Source organism: Carassius gibelio, chromosome B24 (genome assembly GCF_023724105.1).
Source record: "Carassius gibelio isolate Cgi1373 ecotype wild population from Czech Republic chromosome B24, carGib1.2-hapl.c, whole genome shotgun sequence".
Classification (NCBI taxonomy): domain Eukaryota; kingdom Metazoa; phylum Chordata; class Actinopteri; order Cypriniformes; family Cyprinidae; genus Carassius; species Carassius gibelio.
The window spans coordinates 24,295,108-24,312,244 of NC_068419.1; the positions used below are offsets into that span (position 1 = coordinate 24,295,108).

General features: G+C 38.7%; 2 protein-coding genes across 2 annotated transcripts in view; one reads left to right on the forward strand and one right to left on the reverse strand.

The window, feature by feature from the left end:
- LOC128012862 (serine/arginine repetitive matrix protein 5-like) overlaps positions 1 to 17,137 on the reverse strand; it is a 301,673-nt gene that overhangs the window by 204,488 nt on the left and 80,048 nt on the right. The window lies entirely within an intron of this gene.
- The window catches only part of LOC128013116 (ADP-ribosyl cyclase/cyclic ADP-ribose hydrolase 1), a 60,288-nt gene continuing 57,543 nt past the window's right edge, over positions 14,393 to 17,137 (forward strand). Inside the window, exons 1-3 of the mRNA XM_052595830.1 lie at positions 14,393 to 14,402; positions 14,476 to 14,596; positions 14,834 to 14,960. Of these exons, the coding sequence (XP_052451790.1) occupies positions 14,393 to 14,402; positions 14,476 to 14,596; positions 14,834 to 14,960 (258 nt within the window). The remainder of the gene's footprint in view (positions 14,403 to 14,475; positions 14,597 to 14,833; positions 14,961 to 17,137) is intronic.

The window sequence follows — 17,137 nt, forward strand, 5'->3', positions numbered from 1 at the left end:
TCTTGAAAATTGGCACACACATTGGAACCTGCGGCCATTAGGGCCGGGCAGAGACTGATACACGGGCGTGGCACAGGGGCTCTACAGCGCCCCCTGGAATATGGAGGGCCATATATCATACATACTTGTACGTAGACATACGAAACTCGGTACACATATAGAACTCATCAATACAAACAACTTTCGTATTGCATATCATAGGCTCCGCCCAACAGGAAGTTGGCTATTTAGGGTTTATTATTCATATTTGTCGTCAAAGTTGTGGGGGCTTTTGGAGTCCTTAACATACTCAAAAACTCTTGAAAATTTGCACACACCTTTGGATCTGTGGCCTTTAGGAGCCTGCAGAGGTTGGGACCCGGGCGTGGCACAGGGGCTCTACGGCGCCCCCTGGAAAACAGTCATAAATATTGATGTACAGCTCACACATACTTGCACGTATTAATATGAAACTCTTTACACATATAGATCTCATTGTGCCGAACAACTTGCGTATTGCATGTCATAGGCTCCGCCCAACAGGAAGTCAGCTATTTAGAGTTATGTAAAAAGCGCATGCTCTGGAATTTGATATACTTGTCATAGGTTTTTTACTCGATTGCCACCAAACTCGGTCAACATGATCTCAAGACATTGGGGATGAAAAATTGCCAGGGGATTTTTGATATCTCGAACGGTTTGCTCGTAGCGAGGTGTTGAATTTATGGCGAGAATTGAGAAACAGGAAGTGTCTAATACCATCCACATACATTTCCTAATTTTAATCAAACTTCATCAGATTATTCATTGTATGATGTCGATCGCATATATGTGACTATTAGGAGTCAAAGTTATAGCGCCACCAACTGGCAGCAGGAAGTGTGTCATTTTCAAAATGCTTTGAATTCAGCATCTTATTTTTACTCGATTTGCTTCAAACTTCATCAGAATAATGTTAAAACACAGCCGATATAAATCTGCTGGGGGGATATTGATATCTAAAAATATTGTTGCCGTGGCAACATGTCAAACTGGAATACTTCTCAGGTGATTTTGAGGCATATAACATGCTTAGAATTTCATCAAACTCAGAACACATATCAGTATTAGTGACAGCTAGACACTGGTAAAAGTTCATAAGAGGGCGTGGAAGAGGCACTCTATAGCGCCACCTTTTGTCAAAAGTGAGGGGGTTAGTTTTAGCTACAGACACCAAACTCAGTACAAAAATTGTTCTTATCAAGACGGACAACTTTCTAATTCACAGTCATCAGCTACGACCAACAGGAAGTCGGCTATTTTGATTTGAATGTGGATTGTTTTTTACATTTAGCTGTGAATTAATGCATACTGCTCAGAGGAGAGCAACACTATACACACCAAACTTGGTGTACATGTTGAAAAAACATTGAGGAACTTAAATTGTGAATGGGTTTTGGATAGCTTGGATGGTTTTGTCGTGGTGATTTTTTTAAATGACAATAAAGATGGAATTATTAATTTTCCTGCATTTTTAAATTCCAAACACTTCAAAACCTTTTTTCATACAGAAAAAAAGTTATTCTGAGTAAATATGCATAGTTTCATGACTTTACAACACTGTATGGATAACAGAAAATTAAAAAACTGTCAGACATCTCATATCACTCTGTCCATCTGTTTGAGTGTGCTTAGACTTCCATTGTCTGAGAGAAATAGCGCCCCTACAGGTGCAGTTACCGGACTAAAAAAGGGAGGAGACTGTCTTTTGCTTTCACTTTTAAATCGGTTAAAATACAAATAAATACTTGGATTTAATTCACAATGACAAGCTAAACCAACATATATGATTATTATCAGGTCAGGGCTCATTAATAATTGATGTGTGGTCAGTGATACGTGAGAAACACGAGAGATGAATCACTGCTCTGAGCAGGAGCGTGTGGAATGACGAGCTCAGAAAAAAACGAGTTTATTCTTGTTTTATAGCTATTAAAAATAAAGTATTGCAGCGATATCACACAATTCACCAATTAGAGCACACCAAGAGCTAAATTAAGATGTTTTTGAACTGTTTGTGTGAAAATGAAATATTCGCGGCTGCCTATCTGAAATCACTGCCTCCGATCAGAGCGCAGTGTCACAAGTTCAAAACTAACGAATTTATTCTTGTTTAAGAGCTTTTTAAAATAAATTATTGCCATAAATGCACACAATATATCCATTATAACACAACACAAGCTAAATGCAGGTGTTTGTGACCCGTTTAAGTGTGCAAGACTATTTGAAAGCGCGACTGGCAGAATAACATCTCTCGAGCTGCAGGATTCTGCCTTTCGTCGTAAGAACGAACACAACACGGACAAGATTATTTCAAAATACATAATAGCTTGGCTAATATAAACGAAAACAGCCACGTGAACATAAACTGTTGAGAAATAAATCTGAAGTGGATATACTGGATTTTAATATTAAGTGACCGCATATACCAGCTGCTTCTGTCTTCAATTTTAATCTATATAAAAAATTAAACTCATTCATCTTGGCTGCTTTTTTAATGTGTGTACGTATTTATTTATTATTTTGCTCTAACAAGACTTAATCTATATTTAATTAAATCAATTACATTTTATTTTACATTTGATTTGTCCATTTCTGCATCTAAACGCCTAAAAACCTAAAACATGCTCTATTATACTATTGTTAGCAATTTCTTTATCGTCAAATCTATCTGGTGTACACGCTTTTATTTTCATAATTAACTCGTTTGTTAGATTATACACAGTTATAGTGGTATATAATAAATATTGACAGGTTTTATTCAAGCTGTTTAGAATGATTGCCTTAGGCTAATTTTTTAAAATGTAAATCCAAAAAAAAAAAAAATAATAATAAAAAAATAATAATAAATAAAAAACATTGGAAAATAATAACTTGTACTTTTTTATACATTTTGTATAGTTTCATAGTTTATGCATTATAGTTATAAAAACAAATAAATTTAGCCAGTCACATAGAAATCTTGGGCCTTATCCTTTTCTGACAGTTTTAGGGATTTTTAAAAATCCTAAAAAACCTTATTTGTGCTGCAAATAATAATTTCAAACTAATTTGATACTGACCTCTGACATCCTGTGACATGATATTTATTTGAATTTACATAATCTCATGGATGTAACAGTAAATCTGTTCAGCTCACAGATCAAGACTAAGCTGTAATGCAAGCAGAACTTTCACAAATGCTTGTAGGTCAATAAAATCATTACAAAACACTTACAAATCATTTAAGGGATTTGATAACACTGTAAAATAATGTCTAATTTGTTAACATTAGCAAATGCATTGATAACACTTTATAATAACTGCACTCATTAGTAAATAGTCAGTTCATGCTTCATAAAGCCTTGTCCCAATATTAATAGTCAGTAGTAGGCAGTTTATAAATACAGCTATAAATAGCTCATTTATTAAAAAGGAGAGTAAAGGGTCAGTTTTCTTCCTATGAAAAAATAAAAATAAAAAATAAACAAACAACAACACAGATTGATACAGAACTCAGAAATGTTATTGTGGATTTATGATAAACTCAACCTGTAAATGAATTCATTCTCCTCCAAGAAGACACAAGTAGTTCACACAAAACTTTTTTAACATGAAGCCAATATACTGAAGATGTTAAATTGCGAATGGGTTTAGGATACCTTAAATGGTGTGGCCATAGCGATTTATTAAAGTAACATAAAAAAATACAATAGTTATTTTACTATATCTTTAAAATTTTTCATTCCAACTTTTCATAATTTTTTATATACGTAGAAGTCATCATTTGAAGGAAGCACAGTAAGTGTCATAGCTTTATCATTTTCAAGAGCCAGCATAAAATTAAAACTATCATAACATATAAATCAAGCTTGCAATTCTTAGTACCAATAATGGCCACCAGATGGAGCGATATGATTACTTTTAATTAATTATTGTAGAAACAAGTATGATTTAAATCATTTATAGAAATCTTTCAAAGAAAAATAATAGGAATTTTATGTATTTTACTGATAAAATGACCTTCACTTAATTAGAATAACAAGCTGAAGTATTGTGAACTGTATATTAAGAATAATTCTTTATAGGCTTTATGGACAGATACGTTTTGAGTGACTCTTGAAGGTTCAGCACCACATCCTCTTTTACCACTGTTTAAAGAATGTAGCTTACAGAACAGGTGCGGATGAATTTTGGATAGCTTGAATGGTTTTGTCGTGGTGATTTTTTGAAATAACAGTAAAATGTAACCAGTAAATGTCTTTTATTTTTTTAAAGTGCAGCTTCTAAACACTTCAAAAAAATGTATACATAGAAGACAAGTCATTCTGAGGAAATATGCATAGTTTCATGACTATACAACACTATATGGATGATAGAAAATTAAAAAACTATCATACATCTGATGTCACTCTGTTCCTCTGTCACTGTGGGTAATGTGTGTGTGTGTGTGTGTGTGTGTGTGTGTGTGTGTGTGTGTTAAGTGAATTAGGTGTGAAACTATCAGGGAGCATTTAGTCTCCATCGCCAACATTTTACAGAACTGCCACTTTCCTGGAGTCTCAGAATTACAATGTGTCAGGTTCTGAGAGATCTAAGATTCCAAAAAAATATTTAATTAGAATACCATGAAGTATTGTGAAATACTATATATTAAGACTTTATATATAGGCTTTATGAACAGATTAGAGTGACTCGTGAAGGAACAGCACCACCTCCTCTTGTCTGATGGTTTGAGGAATATATCTTCCAGAATCCGGGATTAAGATTTAGGAGCTCATTTTTATTCCACCTCCTTTCCTGAAAGTCTGTCTTGCTGAATTGACTAAAAATTAATCTTCACATTAATTCCTTATTATTTTGCAATTCTTTTTGTCAGTTCTTCTTAACCTGTTTTTTTCTTCTTCTTTTCTGACCTCATGACCCAGTCAGAATTTTTTGTACAATGGTCAAGTCTTAACTTATCCATTTCTGTATTGCATTTGTGTTTGATATTTCTCATGGGTATTTCATAATTTTCGACTTAAAAAATTATTAAAACAGTTTGAGTTAAAACTCTTTTTTTAGCGCATTTCATCTGTAAAAAAAAACATGCCTAATAATTCTGCACACATGAATATAAAGAGTTTTTCTCTTCCAGCTTTCCTGGACTATTGTATAGCACTCATAAATGATTAAATAAAAAATAATGGTAGTTATTAAGATTGATATGGTTTGGAATTGGTAAAATGTGCTTGGAAAAAAATCACAATAAAACAATGTTTTAATGTTTAAGTTTGGAATATTTACTGACATGAATGAATGCTATATAAATATTGTTCATGTTAACATAATGTTTATAAATGAAATCTTATTGTAAAGTGTTACTAAAGTTATATATATATATATATATATATATATATATATTGTCACGGGAGGAGCACAAGACAGACACAGTGGGCGTGGCGTCAGGCCTCGGAGAGGCTTTTATTAACAGAAATCATAAAACACAGGGAATAAAAGTGGCCAAAGGGGGAAAGTGTCCAAAATAACAGGGAATCTGGTGTCCTCGTTGTGCTGCGGGGTTCGTGTGGGTCGGGCAGTGTTCATGGAGGAAGGGTCCAGGTAAGGGGCGGAGTCCGGCGGCCGCACGTGCTCCCCTCCTTGGTCCGGGGCGCGAGGGGCGGCGGCTTCCTCTAGCGGCCGCATCTCTCTCATCGGCCGCGGCGCTGGTAGGGGATGGATGGCCCGGCATCCTGGCCCGTCGGCTGTGTAAACGGGTGCGGTTCTCCTCCAGATCGCGGGTCCGGCAGCTCACATCTTGGTGGCGTTGGGCTTTTAAACAGCGGCGGGGATGAGGCTCCATTCACATCAGGTGTGCCCCATCACACGCCGCCAGCCCTCTCTCGTCCAGCGCCCCTCCTCTCACACACCCACTCCTGTCGGGAGCCTGGTGAAGGGCGGCGATTTAGGACGGGGTGCCGGTGACAATCATGGAGGAGGCAGCTGACTCGTCACATTCCCCCTCCCAAGCGACCTCCCCGTCCCCAGGGCGCCACCCACACGGGAGTGCTACCATCCTCAACCAGACTCCAAACGGTCAGAGTGGGCGGGGATTCCTCTCCGGGCGGTCCTCCCTCTCGCAGCGCGCTGGAACAGGGACAGAGAAACCGGGTTTTAGTGACAGCCTCAACCAACCACAGGGTAAAATGACAATAACGGAAGTCACTTACCCCTTTGTGGCTGGGAGGCTGTCCCCGGTTTTCCTCCGTCCCAGTCCGGGTTCTCACGAACATTTGCAAGGGAGAGGGTGTGACGTCACCAGATGTTTCCCAACTGCGCTGTCTAGGCTCCGTCTTGCCCGCATTCTCCACCAGCGTCAAGGGAGGAGCACAAGACAGACACAGTGGGCGTGGCGTCAGGCCTCGGAGAGGCTTTTATTAACAGAAATCATAAAACACAGGGAATAAAAGTGGCCAAAGGGGGAAAGTGTCCAAAATAACAGGGAATCTGGTGTCCTCGTTGTGCTGCGGGGTTCGTGTGGGTCGGGCAGTGTTCATGGAGGAAGGGTCCAGGTAAGGGGCGGAGTCCGGCGGCCGCACGCGCTCCCCTCCTTGGTCCGGGGCGCGAGGGGCGGCGGCTTCCTCTAGCGGCCGCATCTCTCTCGTCGGCCGCGGCGCTGGTAGGGGATGGACGGCCCAGCATCCTGGCCCGTCGGCTGTGTAAACGGGTGCGGTTCTCCTCCGGATCGCGGGTCCGGCAGCTCACGTCTTGGTGGCGCGGGAGTCCCTCAACACACCCTTCCTGGACCTACGAGGACACCAGTGTGCATGCACGGGGAAGAGACCGGTCTCCCGAGGAGAGGCGCGTTGGGCTTTTAAACAGCGGCGGGGATGAGGCTCCATTCACATCAGGTGTGCCCCATCACACGCCGCCAGCCCTCTCTCGTCCAGCGCCCCTCCTCTCACACACCCACTCCTGTCGGGAGCCTGGTGAAGGGCGGCGATTTAGGACGGGGTGCCGGTGACAATCAGGGAGGAGGCAGCTGACTCGTCACAATATATATATTGTTCTGTGAATGTGATTTTAAAGTCTAGATCAGTGGTTTTCAACCTGTGGTCCGCGGTTCTAAATCGCTTTATAACACAATTTTCCGTGGCCCTGACCTCTCGTATCCAATCCCATCAGAATGCATTGTGCCTAGCGCGAGAACAGAGACTGGGCATATGCCTAACTCCAGGTTCACACACTGTCTGTGATGCGCCTTTTTTCTGAGCCAATGTTGACGGATCAGAGCGTTCTCACTGTGGTAAAAGGCTAGAAATAAAAACGTGCAAAAATAATTCATGTCTAACACATGAGCATAGAGTGAATTTGTTAGTGAACAGGATGCAGTTTAAGTGAGAGGAGACACGTTTTAAGTGTGCACACTCTCTCCTCGCAAAGCAGCGTGTATCTGAGCAAGCACGACTGGTTTTGTGACAGAGCAAAGGAAATCTGCTGCGAACAGAGAGATTCGCACTCCTGCATTATTTTAATGTGCTTTCGCGTTATATTTATTCGCTCTCACTGCTGACCGCATACACATAATGTATACACACTGCAAACACCTGAGGCACCGCTACAATTAATGAGCTCTATGAACAATGCATGGCCAAAAAAAAAAAGTCCCTGTATACAGGATTTTTTTTTTTTTTTTTTTTTTTTTTTTTGCCACAAGTCTATACATTTTTTTACATCTTCACTATAGTGATAATTTTGACTTATGTCTGTTCTAGAGATGTTACAACTTTTTGATAAAGCTCTGATTGGTTTTCTTTTGGAAATATGTTTCAAATTAATCCTGAATGCATTTATGACTGTAAAAGCATATCGGTGTGTGTCACAATTGCAAAATTGATTTAAAAAAAAATCGCGATAGCTTTTTTTTTTTTTTTTTTTTTGTCCATATCGCACAGCCCTAGTTTATTCAATAAATATAGTTTAAAATCTAGCTTCTGAGTACTAAGTTATTAACCCAACAATAGCGGGGTCAGTTAATTTTTTTGAAGTGGGCCGCGCAAACATATGTGTTTGGTTGTGTGGGCCGCGAGTTGAAAAAGGTTGGGAACCACTGGTCTAGATGATTCGGATTAACCCTTTAACTGACATATCCTTTAAAACCTCACTGCCAGAGGGATATTGTGAATGCATTTGTTTACCTGAATGTTTACCTGATGCCACCGGGGTGGCGATGGCATTGGTGGCTTGAGCCCGCCATCGCTGCTTGCAGCTATATTTTATTCTTCTTCTTCTCCGTCATGAAGCGCATTTCAGAAGTGGGTGTGGCAAAATGACTCGGTAGCGCCACCTGTTAAATTTCAACGGAGTGCGCCTCGAGCTGTGTTTCACGTACATTCATGAAAATCGGTACACACATGTAACACACCATTACCTACAAAAATCCCAAACCCAACAGGAAGTAAGTTATTTTGAATTTCCTGTATGATTTTTGTGCAGTTTTTTCCATTTCCATGCCTTGTACTTTGACAAACTCCTCCTACAGTTTTAATCGGATTATCTTAAAATTTGGTGAGGGTCATCATAAGACCTTTGTGATGTTAAATTGCGAAGGTTTTGAGTTTTCGTCAAGGGGTGTGTCCCTGGCGGCCTGACAAAGTTCGATGTTTCGCCGTGAAACAGGAAGTTGCTGTAACTCAGGCATGCAATGTCCGATTTTCCCCAAACTTCACACGTGTGATAGGTGTTCTGTTCTGAACAAACACCCATGACCAAATTCAGTTATAGTCGTAGCGCCACCTGCTGGTAACAGGAAGTGACCTGGTTAACACTATTACAGACTCCTAGGAACATATTAAAAAGTGTAAACAAGTGTTAAATAGGCTGGCAACATACTAGATACATACTAATACATGCTAGCAACATTAGCTAAGTGTTAAAGCATGCTAATAATGTAGTGAAAAAGAAAGTTGCCGTAACTGATGCAAGCAATGTCCGATCTTCCCCAAACTTCACACGTGTGATAGGTGTTCTGTTCCGGACAAACACCCATGACCAAATTCAGTCATAATCATAGCGCCACCTGCTGGTAACAGGAAGTGACAATGTTAACACTGTTATGACTCCTAGGAACAAATTAAAAAGTGCCAAAAGTGGTAAATAGACTGGCAACATACTTGATACATACTAGTACATGCTAGCAACACTTAGCTAAGTGCTAAAGCATGCTAATAATGTAGTGAAAAAGGAAGTTGATGTAACTCAGGCAAGCAATGTCCGATCTGCCCCAAACTTCACACGTTTGACAAGGGTCCTGTCCTGAATACATCAACATGCCCAGATTCGGTTATAGTCATAGCGCCACCCGTGGTAACAGGAAGTGGAATGTTAACACTGTTACAGACTCCTAGGAACATATTAAAAAGTGTCAAAAAGTGTTAAATAGGCTGGCAACCTACTAGATACATACTAATATATGCTAGCAACACTTAGCTAAGTGCTAAAGCATGCTACTTATGTAGTGAATAAGGAAGTTGCTGTAACTCAGGCTAGCAACGTCCGATCTGCCCCAAACTTCACACGTTTTACAAGGGTCCTGTCCTGAATACATCAACATGCCCAGATTCGGTTATAGTCATAGCGCCACCTGCTGGCAACAGGAAGTGTCATGTTTAACAATTTTATGAACTATTAGCAACACAATAAAATATGCCATTGTGTGCTAATCATGTTAGAAATATTTTCAAACATTCTAACAACACTTACTATGTGCTAAAGGATGCTATTAATACTATGAAACAGGAAGTTGTTGTAACTCATGCATACAATTCCCAATCTGACCCAAACTTCACATGTTTTATAAGAGTCCTGGCCTGAACACAACTAAAGGCCAATATTCAATTATAAGTATAGCGCGGCCTGCTGGCAACAGGGATGACTTATTTCATACTAACTTAAACATGAGATGTCTGATCTGCCTGAAACTTTGCATGTTTGGTAAGAGTCCTGTCCTAAATACATTTACATGGCGATATTCAGTTATAATCATAATGCCATCTGTTGGCAGCGGGAAATGTGGCAAAAAATATTTATTATTTTATAAGCATATGGCCCAGCTTTCACAGTTTCTCCTATGGGCACCGGGTGGTGGTGAGCCCAGGTGCGAGGGCCCGTTCATCGCTGCTTGCAGCTTTAATTATTATTATTTTTCTTCTTCTCAAATGAATCTCATTTTTGAATGCTTAAACATGCTCAAAAAGTCATGAAACTTTGCACACGCATCAAACCTGGTGAATATTTTTATCTAATATAGGATTCAGAAGAGGGTGTGACAAAATTGCTCGACAGCCCTCCAGCTATGTTTCACGTACATGCACTGAAATTGGCACACACATGTAACACACCAATACCTACAAAAAAGACTCTTGGAGCAAAATTCTAAACCCAACAGGAAGTCGGTTATTTTTAATATTATGAGCACATTTCGTGTAATTTTGGTCATTTCCATGCGTTGTATTTTAATGAACTCCTCCTAGAGATTTATTCAGATCAACACCAAATTTGGTATGCCCAATCTAAAGGCCTTTGCGATGTAAAATTGCGAAGATCTTGAGTTTTCGTCGAAGGGCGTGTCCGTGGCGGCCTGGCGAATTTTGATGATTCGCCATGAAAAAGGAAGTTGCTGTAACTCAGACATACAATGTCCAATCTGCCCCAAACTTCGCATGTTAGATAAGACTTCTGCCCTTAACAGATCTACATGCCGATATTCAGTTATAGTCATAGCGCCACCTGCTGGCAACAGGAAGTGACATATTTCACGCTGAGACAAACTACTCCTAGAGATTTTTTGACATTAATGTATTTTTTTGTGGTCAGTCTAATCTAAAGGCCTGTCCAATGTTAAATTGTGGCAATCTTGAGTTTTTGTTAAAGAGCGTGTCCATGGCGCCATGACAAAATTTGATGTCTCGCCACAGCAAGAGAAGTTGTTGCAACAGGAAGATTGGAACATATATGGAATAAACTTTGATATATTCCACTTATATTTATGACTTTAAATGCATATTTCTCACCACTCGCCCTTTTACTAATGCCACTCACTGGCAGAGAGCTCCCCGCTCAAGCTCGCCGTCTCTGCAAGATTAACGATGGCAGTATTCACGCACAGCTACTAGAAGATTTACATCTGTCAGACAGGTTGCTGACATCATCAAGCTTAGTTTGAGTCTGCGCGTCTGAAACGGAAGTTCTAAAAATGGGCTTCACTTGTCTCAATTGAGTTCCAATGGAGTCGTTGTGTCCATTTCTTTTACTGTCTATGGGTACTACCCAGAACGCAACTCGATGCTGATTTGACTATTTAGAGGCAGCAAAAACAGTCTAAAATAGTGAACGCTAGCGTAACACTGTGGTTGAATGTAAAAGAAAAAAAAACCCTCCCTTTCCTTTGGTGGTGTGTCGCCCAATCGCCCTAATGGAGAAACCGCCACTGGTCGAATGCTAGTCATGCTAGAAACATGTTAACAACATGCTAATAATGCTAAAATCATGCTAGCAACATGCTAATCATGCTAGCAACTTAGTCGCATGCTAGTCATGCTAGAAACAAGATAACAACATGCTAGAAACATGCTAATCATGCTAAAATCATGCTAGCAACAGGCTAGCCGCATGCTAGAAAGATGCTAGCAACATGTTAATCATGCCAGAAAAATGCTAGTCATGGTAGAAACATGCTAGCAACATGCTAGCAGCATGCTAATCTTGCCAGAAACATGCTAGCGACATGCTGATCATGCTAGAAACATGCTAGCGACATGCTAGCAACATGCTAATCATGCTGGAAACATGCTACCAACATGCTAACTATGCTAACAACATGATAGCAACATGCTAGCACCATGCTAGTCATACTTGAAACATGCTAGCGACATGCTAGCAAACATGCAAATCATTCTAGAAACATGACAGCAACATGCTAGTCATGCTAAAATCATGCTAGTCGGATGCTAGTCATGCAAGAAACATGCTAGTCGAATGCTAGTCATGTTTGAAACATGCTAGCAACATGCTAATTTTGCTAAAATCATGCTAGCAAAATGCTAGTCGCATGCTAATCATTCTAGAAAAATGCTAGCAACATGCAAATCATGCTGGAAACATGTTAACAACATTGCAAATCATGTTAAAATCATGCAAATCATGTTTAAATCATGTTATTCGCATGCTAGTCATGCTAGCAACATGCTAGCACCATGCTAATCATGCTTGAAACATGCTAGCGACATGCTAGCAAACATGCAAATCATGCTAGAAAAATTATATCAACATGTTAATCATGCTAAAATCATGCTAGCAAACATGCTATTCATGCTAGAAACATGCTAGCAACATGCTAGTCGCATGTTAATCACGCTAGAAAAAACATGCTAGCAACATGCTAATCATGCTAGCAACATGCTAGTCGCATGCTAGCCATGCTAGAAACATGCTAATCATGCTAACAACATGTTAGCGACATGCTAGTAACTTGCTAATCATGCTACTGATATGGCTATTCACTTGTTAATTATGCTAGCGACATGGTACCAACATGCTAATCATGCTTGAAACATGCTAGTCACATGCTAATTATGCTAGTAACTTGCTAATCATGCTAGCGACATGGCTAGTCACTTGCTAATTATGCTAGCGACATGGCTAGTCACTTGCTAATTATGCTAGTAACTTGCTAATCATGCTAGCGACATGGCTAGTAACTTGCTAATCATGCTAGCGACATGGCTAGTCACTTGCTAATTATGCTAGTAACTTGCTAGTCATGCTAATTACATGCTAGTAAATTGCTAATCATGCTAGCAACATGCTAGCAACGTTGCTAATCATGCTAATGACATGGTAGTCTCTTGTAATGCTAGCAATATGTTATTCACTGTCTTTTTTAAACTTCTTAATATTTTAAATCTTTTTAAACTTTTTAAACTTTTCACATTTTCAAACTTTTCAAACTTTCTAAACTTTCTAAACTTTTCAAACTTTCTGGTCAAGCTTTCTCAAGCCAACTTAAAGTTTGTCTTGACAAACTTTTTTATCTAGTTTTTTTTATTATTGATTAACATGGTAGAACAACAATGATTTATTAGGTTATCTGTATTTATTCTGCTTCATATACTCAATGGTAACTGTATACATATTCAAGAGAAATGCATAAACTCAATTGTTTTAATCAATCTAAAGCTTTTTTGTATTAGTGTTTGGTTGTGTCTGGTCTCACCTGTGGAATATTAAAAGTACTCTTTTTTTGTACTCCTTTTTCGTGTGCTTGTTTTGCACACCACATGTGACACCATCAGACACATAAGGTGAGGTTGAGAAATTGGACTTATCGATTGAAAAACAAAGAAAAACTGCCACATTGTTTAATGAATGTATCTTGAGGACTTCTTTTTTTTTTTTTTGTTTAGATCAGGGTAAGAAGTCAACTCTGGAAAAAGTAATTACATTGTTTCTATTCCGTTTGTTTAAACAAAACCAAAGAAAAAAATCCTGAACAATTACCACTCGGCACGCTCCTGGTGTGACAACTGAAGAAATATAGCTGTGGTGAACAAAGCTTTGGTGGACATGCGGCCTGAAAGTTATGCTGAAATAGAAATGGCAACAGATATGTGTGATTTAATAATTATTAGCTCCATTGTGAAACTATGTGGGGAAGAAAAAAAATATTTAGTGAATTAAAGACACTCTCCTCTATAGAAATTTATACAACTGTTCTACTTAAGTGTACACCATCATTCCCTCCTCCCTCCGTGAAAATGCCCAACTTGCATCATAATTAGAATCATGAGAACCTGATTTATTTTTTTTATTTATTTACTTTTTTTTTTGTAGAGTGTGGAATGGCTTATGGGAGGAATTTGTGGTTTCTTTATTCAGAGGAACGAGACCAAAGTGGTATCCATTTTAGTCTTTCATGATATGATGTATAATATTAGCCTATATTTTATGTTCTTGGGTAATTTAATTTCCTTTACTGCATTCAGATATTCTGATTCCTGTGGCATAGTTTTATTCTTCACATTTTGCAAATATTCGCAAGTGCTGCTATTATATGTATTATTAATCTTTACAAAATGTGAGTTCTATCTTAATCATTCTTCTTTAAGATCAGCTAAACCGCATAATGCATACAGAATGACTTGAGAATGTGAGGGTGAAGGACATTTTTGCAGTGATTAAATTAGTTTGGTAATTTCTAAGGACACAGGCTTATGTTGTTGTTGTCCCTCCCTGCTCCCTGATCCCTGATGCTGCCCTGTAGTGTTCTGCACACAAGACCATCTAATTTTCTTTACCCCAGATTTAGTGAAGCATGTTAAACTGCTAGAAAGGAGGAAAGTAAACCGTTTTCAGGATGATTTTAGGTAAGCATCTGTAAGACAGATGACTAGTTTTGTTATCCCTTACACTATGTTTTTTTCATGTTTATAATTTTAGGATTTGCCTTGCTGTTTGTTCTCACGGATGTAAGAGCAGAGTCTGGGACCACACCAAATCTTAAACAGATTGTCATTGGACGGTGTTTTGAATATGTAGCCCTGGCTAATTTTAACCCCAGGTAAGATTAAGATTGTTATTTTTAACCCAGTGTCTTATAAACAATACTTTTGAAATTTCTAATAGGAAAATGTAATATGTTTTTATGTAGTCAGTCTCTCACACGATTTCATAAACTTGTTTAGAGAAAAATAATTATATCTGTATCTGTCTCATAACTTCCACTTTCATTAGCTATTATTGCATTTAGTCTTTAAAAATGCAAACTGGAGAAATGTTTACATTTTCTGTCTAACAGGTACAATTGTGAGAAGATATGGCAGGAGTTTGAAAAGGCTGTGGTTAGGAGATCCCCCTGTGATGTCAGTGTTAAAGATTACCAAAAAATGTTCCAGGTCATCACTCAGATTTTGCCATGTGACAAGGTGATTCCATGCAGGTTGAAAACAAAACAACAGTATAGAACATTTTCAGAAAGATTTATTAAATCATTATATTGAGCATTAAAGCTAAAACTAAAACTGTGCTCAAGAACAGAGTGTGAATTAACTTTGTATTTTAAGTAAAATAGAAAGCAAAAACAACAAAGACGCATCCTATATAAGGAAAAATTATCATCAGACTTAATTAAGGACACATTCAGTCCAAAGAAAAGAGACAACAATAACATACAAGCACACACACAAGGAGAATATCACACCTGTATACTAAAACACCAATGATTACACATCTGAAAAAAGCATAACTGAACTTAGTGTCAAGTTTGTCAGTGTTAAAATTATTGTATACATATTCTGATAACCTACACATACGTACATGAGATTACATAACACAGCAGTGTGGGTTGGCATACGAATACTGACAAACATTTTGCTTGCACTGATCCATCAAGCAGCAATTGCACACCTTCATTATAAGCTACATTACTATAAGTCTCCGCACTCTGCAATGTCGCCACAAATGACCAGTACACAACGCTTTAAAAGTGTACTCTTCACAGATCCTGAGGACATACCAAATTTGCGAATCAACATAATGGCCTGGGCATACAGCGTACAACACTGTCTATAAATATCCCAATCATCAGACAGATCATCAGTTATATAATTCCATCTTTACATATTTTAAAGGGTTAGTTCACCGAAAAATGAAAATTATGTCATTAAAAAATCACCCTCATGTCGTTCCAAACCTGTGAGACCTCCATTCATCTTTGGAACACATTTTAAGATATTTTAGATTTAGTCCCAGCGCTTTCAGTCCCTCCACTGAAACTGTGTACATGGTATACTGTGCATTTCCAGAAAGGTAATAAAAACATCTTTAAAGTAGTACATGTGACATCAGAGGGTCAGTTAGAATTTTTTGAAGCATCGAAAATACATTTTGGTAGAAAAATAGCAAAAACTATGACTTTATTCAGCATTATCTTCTCTTCCGTGTCTGTTGTGAGCGAGATCAAAACACAACAGTTCAATGATATCTGGTTCACAAACGAATCACTAGATGTAACCGGATCTTCTTGAACCAGTTCACCATATTGAACTGAATCATTTGAAATGGTTCTCGTCTCCAATAAACATTAACACACAAATGACTTAAGGTGTTAACTTTTTTAATGTGGCTGACACTCTCTGTGAGTTAAAACAAACCAATATCTCAGAGCAATTCATGTACTCAAACAGTACACTGACTGAACTGCTGTGAAGAGAGAACTGAAGATGAACACAGAGCCGAGCCAGGTAATGAACAAATGATTGACTCGAAGATAACTGTGGCCAATACGCAGTTCTCAAGCATTATATGACACAGTATTTATTTTCATGTAATTAAGTATATCCCAAGCACCCACAAAGCTACTGCTCTTCTATAAGCCTAAGGTGTAATGTCAGGCACTGGGCAATGTTCTTGCAAAACACCCTTGCCTTTTGATGCAAGGGCTGCACGGACACTGTTTACTCTAGGTTTTACGAGCCTCAAAATAATGGTGAACATAAATCCTTGCCAGCCAAAGGAAAATCTAGTTGCAAACACATTCACCAGCTTAGTTTTGAATGTTGCTCTCAATGCCAGAACCAATAATACCTACTTTCCTCTGCTGATGCTGTTTCGTGCAAGCAGGCACAGCAGTGTTATTGAACTACCCGGTTATGCTTGATGGCTTATGATGCTTTTTATGAGACTTACGGCTCTCTGTCACGGCCCACTGGGTTCCAGACGCCTTAAGGTTAAAGGTTTAAAGGTTTCTGTTGGTTTGTTACATTTTGTAGGTTTCAATATTACATTAAAGATGGAAAAAGTTCTGAGATGATTTTATTTGGATAAATGTTTCTTTTACGTCTCAAAAAGCTGCAATTTTTTGTGAATTCTTACAATTTAGTTTGTATAAAAGTGTATGATTTGTATGTAAAAAGTAAGCTCCATCCCTAATCCCAACCTTAAGACCCAATCCCAATTCTACCCCTTACCCCTACCCTTTTCCCCTACCCCTCTGTTTTGCGCGTTCACTTTACAGCATAGGTGTGTCTCGATTCTCTTTTGGTTGGAGGGGTAGGTGCAAGGAGAAGGGCCATATAGCCCTTCAAACTAAGATTTTTCGGGA